A 15237-nucleotide genomic window follows, 5' to 3' on the forward strand; every position below is an offset into this window, starting at 1 on the left:
CAGCTTGGACTCTAGAGATGAGGCAGAAGAAATTTCATATAATTCATTTGTAACCATAGAACTCAGTGAATAAAAAGCACTGTACTTGTTTTGCCCATGCTAGTTCTGAGATCATAAAGTAGGTCCCTAATTCAGAGTGTAATGCGAGGAACTCAGGCATGTAGATGGGGATGTATTTGAGTAATTTATGGCAGAACCCAGGACAAGGCATAGCCAGGCTGGTGGTAGATGTTGACAGATTTGTAATAAGCATGAATAACAGGCGAAATGTGTAGATGGTACAATTAATGCATCCATCTGTTGGGGTTTTGTAATCAGTTGAAATAAAGGTTAGATGACAATATTAGTGGAAAATTGTGTATAGAAGCCGCTTATGTTCATTCTATTCTTTTTAAGATTGATTTTTTTGTCTTTTTCCTTTTTATCGGTACTGGGGATCGAACTCACGACTGCCTGCTTGCAAGGCAGGCGCTTATGCTGCTGAGCTGAATCCCCAGCCCCTTTAAGATTGATTTTTAAAAAATAGATAAAAAGTGATTCTAAAATCAAAGCTTTATAAAAAGTTATATTTAGAGAAGTCTCACAATTGTCCTTATCCCTTCCCTCCTCTCTTCTTTCACTTCACTGTAGGCGATAGTCTTTCTTTTTGTATGAATAGATTCTATACATACACATGTTTGTGTATTCATCTCTATTTCCAACTCATATAAAATACAGTTATATATATACAGTATATATACTCTGCATTTTGCTTTTTTCCTCTTACTATATTGTAGAAATTAGTCATTACCAGGGTTTTCCCCAGATTCTGTTTTGTATGGTAGTCTGTTATGTGACTAATGTAGTTTATTCATAGTTATTTGGGTTGTTTCTAGTTGTTTGCTATTAAAAAATAATCATATAATGAATAATCTTCTGCAGAAGATACTTCATATGTTTCAAAATGACAATAGATATTGTGAAATAGGAAGAAACTGTTCAAAAGGAAAAGGGAACTAGGGAGGGGGGGAAGGAAGGGAAGGGAAAAAATGAGAAAAAGAAGGATAAAATGAAAACCAAGCTTTGTGAATGGGGAGAGAAAAGGGATTTGAAAGGAAGAGGTGGGAATGGGGAAAAAAAGAGGAATCACAATATATCCTGTGCAGATACAAATTCCCTTAATGGATGTGGTCGTTATGTGTACCCATATTACACCAATAAACCTAAATAAATTTAAAAAAAGATATTTTGTATGTTTGATAGTGTGTTTTGGGGCTATATTAATAGAAATAGTCATGTTTGCTATTTTCAGTGTTCTTGGAATGGTTAGAATGCTTATAAATGTGGTTTCCTCCTTCTGTAGTTATGGAACACAGACACATGTGTGAAGGTTGCAGACTGCAGGGGACATTTAAGTTGGGTTCATGGTGTGATGTTTTCTCCTGATGGATCATCATTTTTGACGTCTTCGGATGACCAAACAATCAGGGTGAGAAATTTTGAGATTTGAATATTAAATGTTTATTGATGGTTTTAAACCTTTTAAAAACTAAGGAACTGATCAGGAAGCGATAGAGAAAATAAAATAGGGAGCTGTTAGATCTGTCGTCAGCCTGGACCAGTGCCGGGATATACTACAGCAGTTTCACTTAGTCAGACGTGATCCTTGAGGATCACCATGTGCTGCAGAGTCCAGTGATTAAACTGTGTTTCGGTTAATTTACACATATTTATTTCATTTGGCTCTTGAGAGTAATTTTTGGCCTTCCCTTCTACCCTAAATTCCCACCTCCATTTCTTTGTGAGTTCTAATAAATTTTACCTGTCCATCTTTCTTGTCACTTTTACCCTCTTTTTGTTCCAGTTGCCCAGGTTCACACCTCGTTATCCGTTGCCTCCCTCGTATTAGTGTAGTCTCTGCTATAAATTGTTGTTCTTGTTTTTCTGTGTGCTGCTTTCAGGATGTTCTTCTCATGTACAATACAGCCATACCCTACTTGTAGGGCATCCTGTGCTTGCTAAGTGTGTGTTCCACCACTGAGCTGCATCCTTAGCCCTGGTCGTGTCATTTGTGCTCAAAAACAGATCGTGGCTTCACCTGTACCAAAGCAAAGGCCCTCTTCTGTACCATTTGGATTCTCTACAATATGCTCTCACTCTGCTCCACTCTGTCTTTCAGTATATTTCTAAGTAACCTACATGGGGCTGCTCACCCTGGAGGTTTCCTTTTGCTTAAGGCCTTTCTTATGTTCAGAACACATTGTATGTGTGCTTGTTGAAAAGGTAACCATCCTACGGCCCCCTCAAGACTTTCCCATTTAGAGGCGTGTCTGTCTCCTTTAAGGCTAGAAAATTCACTGTCGCTTTCTAATGTGGCTTGTCAAATTCTGACTTCACCTACAGATCTGATTTACTCTGCGCACCCCCATTCCTCCACTGCTTCTGATTAGTCACATGTTTTAGATTACAACCTTGTTGGCCCCTGTAGTATCAAATTCAGTAGTATCAAATACAGATTACAGCTATAGCTTACTAATAGTTACTTCATGTCAGACATTGTGCAAAGCACTGGACATGTATTAATTTACTGAGGCTCACAATTGTCTTTTTTCGTGGTTGAGTGAAAAGCATGGAAAGGTTAGTACTGCTTCATGTGCCAGGCTCTTTGAGCTTGAGCCAGGGTATCGGTCAACCCACTGCTTCCTTCATCCAGAAACTCTTACAGAAAGCAGTATCGCTAAACCTACAGTAACAGTAGGGTTAGCTGTACCGTTGTTTACATTCCCGTGCACACTTGGTATCTTGACTGGTATCAAACAGGAGCGTCAGGTGCTCTTATCTTTGATTGGCACTAGATTAGCCTGCCCAGAACCACAACTATGGAGAACTGAATTCGTATGAAGGCATTTTGGCTCCAGAGCCCAGAACTCCCAACGCTAACTGCTTCTAACTAAGGAATGTATTAATAAATATTTATTGTTGAGTTATAATCTAATTTTAATAATTGAAAAATTTCTAACATAGGGATTTTAACTGTGAAGCATAGTTTGTGTCATGCTTTAAGGCTGTTTGTCCTTGTGTTATGTCAGAGGTTGGACTGATAACATACAGTTTTATCTTAGTTTTTTTATCTCTGAATCAGGTCTGGGAGACAAAGAAGGTGTGTAAAAACTCTGCTGTTGTGTTAAAGCAAGAAATAGATGTGGTGTTTCAAGACAATGAAGTGACGGTCCTTGCAGTTGACAATATGAGACGTCTGCAAGTGAGTATTTTTAGGAAATAATTGGTAAAATTGTTTTGTTTTTCTTGTTCATGGATTTGGGGTCAGGCACAATTGTATAGTACTTAACTGGTGACCAGTATGGGTCCCAAGCTGAGGCTTAGCTGGGCCAGTGTTTGGGATTAAACTAGGTGCTGCCTCCAATGTTCCTCTCCTGTGGTATCTGTGGTCACATTCCTCGGTTTGCATGGAGTCATAGGAACACCCTTAAGGCAGACTTGTTCACAGGAATGATTTAGACGTGTCCCACGGGGTAAGTGAGAGAGATGAGATGCACTTTGGGAAGAGGAGCACTCATGGGAGCACTTTTGCAGGGAAAGGATAATAAGGCCTTTGAAAAAACAAAAATCACTCTTAAGTTGGGAAGGGGTCTGAAGTCATCAGAACCGAGGTAGAAGAGCTGACTTATCTGCTGTAGTTCACCACATCCGCCCTTAGTAAATGTGTCAAGAGAACACAACTCCGTTGTGTCCCTAAGGGAAGTGTATCATTTCTGGATCCCCACAGTGTGCTCTAGGCTGATTTCCTTGCGCCCCTGATGGAGAGTCCAGTGCATAAGAGGAAGCCATTGCTAACCTGGCTGCAGAGAAATCGCAGGGGCCTGGTGCAGGGGAGTGGTATTTTGGAGCCCTGGGGACTGGTAATGGAGAGAGCAGATGCCCTTAGGAGCATTGGCATTCAGTAGCAGGGTGGCATGCCTGGGTTAGTGGCCTTGGAATGGCAGTCCAGTGCTATCTGCCTTGTACTGACAGAGGGCCTAGAAGTGGTGGCAGCAGGACAAAGCGAACGCTTAATGGAGTCTCAGCCCTGAGAGAATGCCTGCCTGGTGCCCAGCCCACAGAAAGCAGCCAGGGAGCAGCCGGGCAGGCGGTGTCAGCGTGAGCAGCCAAGGGCCAGTGAGTCTGGCAGAGAGTGGTGGTGAGGGGCAGCCGGAGAGGGCCAAGGGCCGGTGCATTTGGCTTTTTTGTGAACTGGTGAGACATCCCCTTGCTTGAGGCTCCTCTGACAGCCAGGCTTGGGGAGGAAGGGAGGGCTAAAGAGCCTATGGCATTTGTTCATGTGGAGGGGCTTGCCTCTGCAGGCTGTGAGCTGGGTGCAGGGCTAAGGTAGAATCTGAATTCAGGAGACTGTTCCGGGGGTAGCTTGGTTTCGGTCTGTAAGAACTTGTCTTTACCTGCCGAGTAGTCAGAAGCGAGCTTCGAGACACCTGTAAACACGGCTTGCTTTGTGTTGTGGGTTCTCTCTAGTCTGCAGGGTCTTGGCTAGTGCTAGGTGTCTCTGGGATGAATTTAGATACTGAATTGAATGTGATTTCCTCATAGCTGGATTTTAGTGGGCAGATTGTCCTGCTTTGGGATATTTTCATTGTAGTTTCTTGTCAGGTTCTATGTCCCCATGCCTGTATTTCCAGTGTTAAATTTGTATGATCTTTTCATTAACAGTTGTCAGGAACTGGAGAGTTTGTGAAGTTAACTATAATTTTATTCTATGCCAGTGGTTGGGGGAGAGTTAAGGTATTAATTCCATTTGAATGAATAAAACATTTTTTTAGTTACTAGTTAAAGGAGCTCTCAAAATTGATTTTTTTTTTAAGCCAGTCAAATTTAGCAGTCGGGGGGGGGTGGTATACCAACTTTACCAAAATTGATTTTTTAAGAGATAAAGATGTTTAGCTTTTTGTAGTTCATTCCTCATTTAAAATATGTATTAGAGGAGTTATAGCTCAGGGGCACAGCATCTGCCTGGCAAGCATGAGGTTATGAGTTCGATTCCTGATTTTAAAATAGGTATATATATTTATTAGAACACACTGGGCAGACTGTTGTAAAGAAGAAGCTGTCTGCGATTGGTTGGCCCTGTAATCTTTGTACCTGAAATGAATTTGACTGTTTATCTCATGCTGAAAAACAGTGAAAAAATTTTATATTATGACACTAAATTAGAGTGGAATATCCGAAATTTGATTTAGGCTTGAAACATATTTTTCAAGGTCACATGTTTTAGTTGAGAGCTAAGGCACCTTTTTTGTGGAATTTCCAAAAACAATTGTTAGCATTGGTTCATATTATAAAACTGAGAATCTAAGCGTTATAATTCCAGCTACATAAATTACGCTTATGGCTTCTTCTCCAGTGTCTGTCTGCTCCTCCCTACCCCCAAAAGGAGAGGGTCTTCCCTTAACTTGTTTATGGGTGATTTGGAGACTATAACAACACATTTTAATGTAGATTTGTCTTTTTATACAGTGTGTGTCTCACTCCTTTTTCACCAACCCCTTTGAAAAATACCAGGAAAGTGTATTTTGACAAATGTAACCCTGTGAAAACCAGGCTTTGTGAGGAAAACAGGGTGTGGAGATGGCTGCAAGATCACAGATCAGCAGATGTGTCTCGGCGGTGGGGAAAGAGCTGCCTTTCAACCCTTTAAAGCTTGTTTTATTTTATGAAAATGTATTTGAACCACAAAAGTGAAATGAAATGAAAGCATAAAGTGCTAAATGCAGCTGCTGAGACAAGGAAGGGCTTTGCTGTTCCTGTGGGAGCTCTTGCTGGTTGTCTGCTGTGTTTTATGTTTTAAATTGAAGCGTCTGTTCTTAAGAGCAAAAACTGCCTGTACAGTCTGACAGCTAATTGTGCCTTATTTTTCATTAGCTCATTAAGGGAAAAACAGGTCAGACTGATTACCTGACGGAAGCTCAAGTTAGCTGCTGTTGCTTAAGTCCACGTCTTCAGTACGTTGCAGTTGGAGATGAAGATGGAGCCATCGAGGTATTCAGTCCTAGTCTTCAGAGCTGGGTAGCAGGCTTGTTTACTTAAATACTTGCCACTGCACACTCATGTACTAAACAAACTTTTCTGCCCTCTGGTACTCATGTTCCTTCCGTTAGACGACAAATGATCTTTTCCAGTGTGTTGCGCTTTTCAGATTGCCTTCACTCCTGTTTCTCAGGCTTTTGTGTTCCTTATTCTTTACTATAGTTGGATTGCTAGTCTATATGTATATTAAATACCAGCCAGCAGAGGTTTACATAGCTCTACCAGAAGCGTTTTTCCTGCTTCTCCTGAGAAGCTCAGCTGTGTGGCTGTAAGTCCTTAGCACTTTGGTGATGGTAAGGCTCTTTGGAAATACTGGGGCACAGCCCTTTGCTTCCCTATGTTTGGAGTTAGATTCTACTTGCTCAGCACCTGAAACCTTTAACTTCTCTAATGGGACCAAATAGGTAGAAATAGAGTCGGGTTGTAAGACAAAAAAGATACGGTGGTAGAAGACATTTTAGATGACAATATTGTCTTTATCATAAATAAAATTTGTCACAAGTTGCCATTTTCTGTAGCTATATAGTAATTTTTAAGAGTATCCGTTTTTTTTTTTCCTCACTCAAACCTTTGGGAATTATTTCTTTATAAATTCTGGCACTAGCCACGTTTCTTTTACCTTGGATTTATTTTCTTAAAGAATTTTCTAGTCCGTATTGCCCTACAAACTGGAAATTGCATGGTTATCCACAAAGTGAAGAAGGAAGTGATGTGAGGGCTGCTATGTGTTTCCCTTAGCCGCTGTGGATGGATTCAGAGTTAAGGCTCTGTTTTCCTTCATTATTTTTCATTATTTCCTTCACTATTCAAATGGCAGTTTCATATGGCTCAACCTCATGTTGTCAAATAATAATAGCAGTTACTGTTTATAGGCATTCACTCGGCCGCGTATTCTCGTTGAATTCTTTAATATTCTAGATGTGTATTACTGTTCTTGTTTGCAGATGTCTGAACTGTTAATGTTCACAGCTTCCTAAGCGGCAGGCCTGGTGCTCAAGCCCAGGTCTCTGAGGCTGTGTCATGTTGCCTTCGCTGCAGGGTGTGCAAGGTGTTGTCTTCTGTGCACTTCCGGAGGCTTCGTCCCCCTCTGCTCTCAGTTCCCTCTACTCTCGGAGGGGTCTCTTTTCAGACGTGGGGGCTAGGTTTGCATTTCTGGAATCTCCTCTTCCAGCCTCACTTTAGGCTTCCTTGAGTGCATTTTAATTTGAGCAGAGAAACCATATTTATTTTTGGGAGGCTATTCAGCTTATTTGTAGGCTTTTAAAAATCATCATCAGTTTTTCTGTTTCTTAATTTCTGCCTGTGGCATGTTAGTCTCCAGATGCCTGAAGTCCTGTCACTGCCGTTCCTCGGCCTTGTCATATCTTCTTTTTCTCTGTCTCCTCTGTCATCCTTTATCTTTCCTTGTCTCTATGGTGTTTTATGAAGAGCTTGCTGTGTTTCGTCTGGGATTTTTCCTCTTTTCTTTCTCATCCATTTTAAATGTCATTTTCTTTTTGGAGACTGAGCCCAGACTGCCACTTGTTTGATGAATTGGCTGTTGTGTAATCAGAGGATTACTGGTCCCTTCTATTTTTGTTTTGTTTTGTCTTTTTGAGACAAGGTCTCACTCAGCAGTTCCTGCTGGCTCTGAACTCACTTTGTAGCTGAAAATGGCCTTGGACTCGAAGTGATCCTCCTTCCTCGGCCTCCCAAGTGCTGGGATTACAAGCGTGCACAAGCATGCTTGGCTGTTGTTTTGATACAAGGTCTCACTGTGTAGTTCAGGTGACATTCAGCTCACCCAGGCTGGCCTCCCAACTCAGTGATCTTCCTGCCGCAGCCTTCCAAGTGCTGGGGTTGTAGACGTGCACCACTATGCCTGGCTCATTTGTGTGTTTTAGTTAAATGGAAAGCATGTGATATGAAATCGATATCTCTCTGTAGGCTAAGTTCAGTTTAATATCTTTGTGGTACAATGCCTTCATTTGCTTAATCTCTTTGAATTAATTTCTTATGATTTTCTACTTTGAAGATTTTAGAACTCCTCAACAACAAAGTGTTCCAGTCCAGGATTGGGCATGGGAAAGCAGTGCGGCACATGCAGTTCACAGCTGACGGGAAGACTCTTATTTCAAGTTCTGATGATTCTGTGATTCAGGTGAGAGAGCAAATAAACTCAGGGAGGAGAACAGAAGAGCACTTCTCTAGCAAAAGAGCGCACTGACTGTACCTAAAATCTGTTGTGTATTTTAAACATACTAATTTGGGGCTGGAGATTTAGCTCTGTGGCAAGGTGCCTGCCTGGTTAAGCATGAGGTCTTGAGTTCGATTGCCGGTTCCAAGAAAAATAAATTAAACATACTACTTTGGTTGTATATTTAGATTATGTGCACAGTATTTGTTTTTTATACTAATAGCTATATATTTTTTTGCCACATTTGTGTGCTTTTCTTTTTCCTTTACATTAGCAAAATCCAATTAAAATAATTTCATTCTTTAAAGAATGGTATTTATTACAGGGCTGAATTCTACAAAGCATAGTTTGCCATAATGAAGGACTGTGGCTACGGAGGCCTTAAACTCCTATGTAGTCCTTCTAAATTTCCATGGTTTTATTGCAGTTTCACTGCACATACTTTCAAAACTCAAATCGTATCACAAAGCTTATTGTGACAGATAGACCTCCACCGCATGTGTCACTCTTCAGAAGACCCGCATCCTCACCTTCACGCCACATGGGACGTGTTCATAGAGTTATTCTTGATTTGCTCAGTTACGGCCTGAATTCCCTGCAGTGAGGTGAGGGTTTAGCTTTCTTCCCCCTCCCACCGTCACACCTGCAACATGTCTGCACACACATGCATATGTGCCTTTTTCCATCCCCAGCACCCTGACAGTTATGACAAGATTTTGTTTTGACCCTTAATATCACTACTACAGCTAAGTCCATTTTGTGTACTATGGTGCTATGAATGCATTTTCTGCTTTATGCAGTTTAGAAAAATTCATCCTTCAGCTAGATGTAGTTGGATATTATTTTACCCAAAGAATTAAGATATGTTATGTACATAATAAGCATAATTATTACGTATTGAAAACATGTACTAATCAAAATAAATTTTTAAAGGAAATGATTTCACCTTCAAACTTTGAAGATAGTGCTGCATTTTCTTCTAAGTTCCAAGTCTGAATCCATTTTGCCTTTTGTCCTGAGACAGGGTCTCTGTATGCAGTACAGGCTGGCCCTGAACTCACCATGTAGCCCATGCTGACCTTGAACTCACTGTCATCTCCTGCCCCAGCCTCCCAGGTGTTGGGGCTACAGACCTGCACCTCTGGGCCTGGCTCCATTCTGCTTTCTGATCTTTTTCTCTGGAAGTTTTTAAGATCTTGTCTTTGCCTCCCGAATTTTGACACGGGCTGATCTAGTGCCTTGACTGTTCTGTTTCCTCTATCGTTTGGGACATTTTGTATCTCCTTAATCGGAAACTTTTTTTTTTTGTCTTTTTTATCGGTACCAGGGATTGAATTCACGACTGCACACTTGCAAGGAAGGCGCTTATGCTGCTGAGCTAAATCCCCAGCCCTTAATCGGAAACTTAAGAGTTTTCAGTTTGGGGAAATTTACTTTAATTGTTTCTTTGAGTTATTTTTGGTTCCATCTTTCTCTTTCTATATCATCCCTTCTTCAAATGTCCTTTTGTGGACTGATCATCTAGCTTTTTCTACATTTCATTTTTTTCTCTTGTGCTCTCTTTAAGAGTTTTTTCTCAGTTTTACTCTTACCCTTAATATTGAGTTTTTCATTTATACCATTATATTTTTTTAATGCCCATAAGTCCATTCCTAGTGTTTATTCCTTTTGAAAAACATTGTATTTTTTGTTTTGTAGAAAAAAGTACCTTTTCTAGGGGCCAGGGGTTTAGCTCAGTGGCATAAGAGCCTGCCTTGCAAGTGCATGGCCATGAGTTCGATCCCTGGTACCGACTGAAAAAAAAAAAAAGATCTTTTATCTCTCTGAGGAGACACATACCGCTTATACACAGACATACAAAAATATATAGAAAAATATATAAATATGTATAATTTACACAATATAGATTACATACTATCTATGATTATGTAATTTATACCAAGATATGTGTAATTCACACCCACACGCCTTCCTCAGTCAACTGCTTTTCCTTTTTGGTGGCTTTGCCCTTGTTTGAAAGCCCGCCCAGCCATGGAGCGCTCGTCAGCTGCCCAAGATGGGTGCAGCAGAGGCTGACGGGAGCTCTGTGTGTTGACTGAGGTACTGTCTGCAAGGCCGGTCCTCGGATTCCTGGCAAGGACTTGGGTCTCCTGCTTGGCGGTTAAACCTTCCTCGGGATTAGGGGAGAGCAGGGGCCGCAAGAGAACTAGATCTCAGCCCTCACCCCTTCCCTGTCCTCAGAATCTAGCTCTGCCCTCAGTTGTGCTGGGCCTTGTAACCCAAGATTTCAGTTTCCTTTTATTATCTGTAGGAGCAGTATTCTACAGCTCTCTCTCTCTCTCTTTCTCTCTCTCCTTCCCTCCTTTCTTCCTTCCTTCCTCCTCTCTCTCCTCTCTCTCTCTCTCTTTCTCATAGTAACTTGGGGATTCAGCAATATGTTTTTACCAGTACAGAAAAGCCAGTGTTTCCCTGAACTCTGGAGTTGGGGAACCCAGCGTTCCTAGCTTCACAGCTCTCAAGCAACTTCTGTTCGCACGCAGTGTTGAAGCCGTGCCCTTGTTCTTAGGCCATCCCCTTGTACTTTCCTTTTCCCTCTTTTTTGTCCAGCCTTGTCTGCCTTGTTGCTGTCAGCCGCACCTGGCTCAGGTGGATTCTGTGCCAGTGGCCTCCTCTGTGGGGGTTTGGCCTTGTGGATTCCGAGTCACTGCAGGAAGGGCTGCGGTCCCCACCGGGTCCACGTGGACCCTCTGTGCTGCGCCTCTGCTGTTCTCTAGTCTGCGCAGTGCGTTTCCAGGTCACTTCCCCTTGGCATCCTGAGTCTCCCTAGGTTGATGCTGTTACCGTGGAGGTCACACAGCTCGAAGTTTGTCCCCATCCATATTTTTTTAAAACAAAATAAAAAGAAATGATACAGAATGTCAAAAAAACAGTAGGAAATTAACATTAGTTATTTGTATTTGGGGTTTGTGAGGTTCTCTTTGATGATTCTGCACAGATGTTGTCTGTATGTTTTTTGTTGGCCTAGTAGCTTTGTTACTTTTAATGGAGGGCTCCAGGGAGACCAAGAAGCTATGCCTGCTCCTTAGCTGTTTTCCCAGAACCCTTCTGCTCCTGCTCTGGGCCCCACCCTCACCCCGCCTTGGCTATTGAGCGCCTCCAGTTTCTGAGCGTTTGCAGAGTGCCTGGTGTCAGTGTGGTTGCTTTTGGTGTTCTCTCCTGGGGTCTGCAGTAGTTACCATTCTGCTTTCCAGTGTTTTGTTATCTCCCCTCCTGGGTCCTCCTCTTGGCCATGTCATATGAGTAGGGTTTCATCGATGAAGGAGATAGACCTGTGTGTGCAGTCACTATATTATTTTGTATATAAATTTCTTATGGTGGCAATATTTACCTGTAGTATTCAAAACTGTTGTGGAAAAAGTGATCCTTTTTGTTATAGCTTTGTGAGTCCTGTGAGGTGTAGGGTTAGAATAAAATCTGAAGGCGGGCGCGTTTTTACTGTGGGCCCCAGGATGCTCCCTTATTGGCTGTGAGTCTTGGCACAGACATTTCTTCCTCTCCTTTAAATGGTAAAACCAGCTGTATCTGAGGCGTTCTGTGGGGACGCTGTGTGCCACGCAGTCCTTCTTAGCAGAAGTTCGTAAGGTTTTATGACCTGCTTGAAGACTTCAGGTATTCTCAGCCAGAGGGAGAAACAATTTCTGAAACTGTTTTTAGGAAAAGAGTTAGATTATATTTAGAAATACAGGTTGTATTCCATCTTCTTTTTCTGTTTCTGTTTAGAATACTATTTACATTTACAGTGTTTTGATGAGTATATATTCATGTGATAAACTCTTGGTAGATATTTCTAAGACATGGCTGGTTCCTTCCTCAGCTTTTTAATGATTTAGTAAATGACTAAATAATGGAGGTTTGTCTTAATCATTTTGTACCCCAGTGCCTGGATTTTAATAGGGATTGAGTAAATCTTTCAAGCTGAAGTTATTGTTAAAATATAGAGAATAAATTTGGCGAATTGGACTCAATTTCTATGTGCTGTAGTTGAAGGCTTTTACTTGTAATGTAAGAATATATTGGTTCTTAGCTGGGCATGGTGGTACATGCTTGTAATCCCAGCACTCAGGTGGCTGAGGCAGGAGTTTGAGGCCAGCCTGCGCTACAGAGTCAGACTCTATCTCAAGAAAGAAGGAAAGAAAGAAAGAGAGAGAGAAAGAGAGATAAAAATGAAAGAATATATCAGTTCTTGCAAATATATGAAGTTTCTTTAGCTGGAGTGGTGATGTATGCCTGTGATCCCAGTTACTTGGGAGGCTGAGGCAGAAAAATTCCAAGTTCAAGACCAGCCTGGGCAATTGAGCAAAATCCTGACTCAAAAAAAAAAAAAAAAAAAAAAAAAGGGCTGGAGGAGTAGCTCAGTGGTAGACTGCGCCTGGGTTCCATCACTAATACTGCAAAAGGAAAAAGTTCTGTGGATATGCTTACAAAATTTGCAGCCGATGGCAGACTCCTGCAAACTCACCTCTATGCAGTTGACTAATGGTGAAGTTTAGCTGTTCCATCAAGGTGTCTCAGTTAGCACAGTGTGTTTGAGTTCAACATAAAAGCATCAGTGCCATCGGACACCGTGCAGGCTGTTATAAATCTGCCCTTGGCAGTCAGGCAGGCGCTCTGGCTGCTTGTTGGAGAGGCAGCAGGGAGGGCCCTGGTTGGTCATGGATGGAGATGGACGAGGAATGGGCTCCGCGCGGGACTGTCGGTGTCTGTCACCCAGGCAGTGCCTTTAGGAGTAGCTGCTGATCCTTTAGAAAGAGGGGATGGGGTGGGGGGAGCTAGGAATGCTGGTGGACACCACCCATGGTGTTTCCTGCTTAGATACTCCGGCGCCCTTCCTGTCTGTCGCGATTTGAGAAACGGGCTTTCCCATTCCCTCTTCTTCTCTGGTCAGTGTCTCATTGGATTCGTAAAGTACTGGTTTCTATTCATTCTTATCAAAAAGTTACTCTTCAGTGCTTCGTCTGTGCAGAGTCCTCTGTGAACACGACAGCACCCTGGCTTAGAGCCCCGCTTTTGCACACTAGCGCCCTGAGCTGGAAGCTAGCTGAAAGTCTGGAAGCCAGGCTCCGCGGGAGGAGGTGGTTGCTAAGTGCGGTAGAGAGAAGAATACAGACAGGAAATAGCAGTTTTGCTTCGCCTGATGGGAAAAGGCGTCAGGACAGTTACTGTTTAACCTTTGCAGTCAGAGCCTAGACCGGCGTTACTGCTGTGCATCCTCGGTGGTGCCTGAGGTTTCATGGTCTCTTCTCCTTTCCGAGTCGGCCGGCCGGGGTGGCTGCTCCTTCCGCGGCCCTCTGCTGCTCTTTGAATACCCGCCCTGCCTTCTTCCTCCGCGGTTTCTCCGGCTCATGCTGTGCTGGAGCCCTGTGGGTCCGCGAGGAGGCCCGTGACGGTGTCACACAGTGGTCCTGTGCGCAGCTGCTGCCAGCGATGTCCCGCTGTGTGGCAGCCTCCCTGGAGCTGCGCTGGTGGTGCCGTGCTGTAATTCTAGCTCCGGGAGGCTGAGGCGGGAGGACTGCAGATGGGGGCCGTTCTGCCCCGGCAAAGGCCAGGGATCGCCTTCTCAGGTACGAGGCGCCCCCCGGGCCTTCCTCCAGCTGCCTCAGCGCCCGGCTTCCACCAGCTTTGGCCAAGGAATTGCCTGAATTCCACAGAACTTCCATCCTCTGTCATTCGTAGCTTCTAGGGAGGATTTTTTTTTTTTTTTTTTTGGTATGTTTCATTTTATTTCTTAATTTTCTTTGTGGTAGATCCTGTTTGATTTACATTTGCCTCACATGGAGGTGCTAAACAAACATTTGTAATGTAAATTCATTTGCAGTCAAGAATTTCTTTTTCCCTTTTTCTTTTTTTGTCTTTTTCGTTTTTATCGGTACCAGGGATCGAACTCACGACTGCCTGCTTGCAAGGCAGGCACTTATGCCGCTGAGCTAAATCCCCAGCCCCTGCAGTCAAGAATTAACAAGGCTGTAGAGGCGGTTGCTCTGATTTAGGAGAAAGGAGAAAACGTGTTGCACACGGATGTGCTCTGCTGGGCCTCACAGTGCCCAGCGCTTACTCTGTGCTGGTGACTGTCATATTTCAGTGCCCGTTTTATTTCAGTGCCTTTGTGTCTGAGGAGGAGTCCTGAAGCTCTGGGTGAGAACTAACCCCTCTTCCTCCTCCTGTCATTTGGAGGGTTGCCTCAGGGCAGATGGCCACCCTTCAGAGCTTTCAGTGACAAGGAACAGCTGGTTGTGTGTTCATAGGTTCCCACCACTGCTGTAGGGGGAGCTCAGCCGCAAAGCTCTGCAGTCAGCCAAGCTTCCTGGGCTGTGGCCAGCTTCAGCAGCGCCAGAATCCATAGTGTTGTCCAGCTTATAGGTTTAAAAATCGGGATAATAAAAAAAAATCAGGATAATTTTCTCTGGAAAATTTAATCAGATGGTGAGTCAACTGGCATTTGGGGCTTTTTACAATCTTCTGGTATAATTAACTATTCTCCAAGCAACTGATGAAAACAGATTTTATTTAGGAGGGAAAGTGTTTTATTTTGTCTCTACTCAAGTTAATTAACCCCAGCTTTTCTCATAAAGTCTGGGCGACTGTGTACCCTGTTACTCTGTTCTGTTAGAAGTGCTGTAAGGATGCAGGACTTCAGGGGGAGCGCCCACTCCCTCCCCACTGCAGGGGTCTCAGTAGAGGCCCTAACAGAGTCCCTTCTTTTACATTCAGGTGTGGAGCTGGCAGTCAGAGGAGTGTGTGCTTCTCCAAGCCCATCAGGAAACAGTGACAGACTTTAGGCTCCTAGAGAATTCAACATTGCTTTCTTGGTCATTTGATGGCACAGTAAAGGTAATTTAAATTTCAGCCTTTTTTTTTTAAGTATTCTGTATTTCAGTGATTGTGTTGTGAGACCCAAAAGCATTGTGTGTTAAATAATTAAAATTTGT

The 15237-nt window shown here is 43.0% G+C and overlaps 1 protein-coding gene across 4 annotated transcripts in view; it reads left to right on the forward strand.

The window, feature by feature from the left end:
* The window catches only part of Apaf1 (apoptotic peptidase activating factor 1), a 71636-nt gene that overhangs the window by 48262 nt on the left and 8137 nt on the right, over positions 1-15237 (forward strand). For all 4 annotated transcript variants that reach the window (XM_013159364.3, XM_063255416.1, XM_013159365.3 and 1 more), the window contains exons 19-23: positions 1343-1468; positions 3122-3241; positions 5911-6027; positions 8090-8215; positions 15020-15139. In XM_013159364.3, the coding sequence (XP_013014818.1) occupies positions 1343-1468; positions 3122-3241; positions 5911-6027; positions 8090-8215; positions 15020-15139 (609 nt within the window). The remainder of the gene's footprint in view (positions 1-1342; positions 1469-3121; positions 3242-5910; positions 6028-8089; positions 8216-15019; positions 15140-15237) is intronic.

Source organism: Cavia porcellus, unplaced genomic scaffold (genome assembly GCF_034190915.1).
Source record: "Cavia porcellus strain 051 isolate PalLab524CR breed Dunkin Hartley unplaced genomic scaffold, mCavPor4.1 scaffold_8, whole genome shotgun sequence".
NCBI classification, from domain to species: Eukaryota; Metazoa; Chordata; class Mammalia; order Rodentia; family Caviidae; genus Cavia; species Cavia porcellus.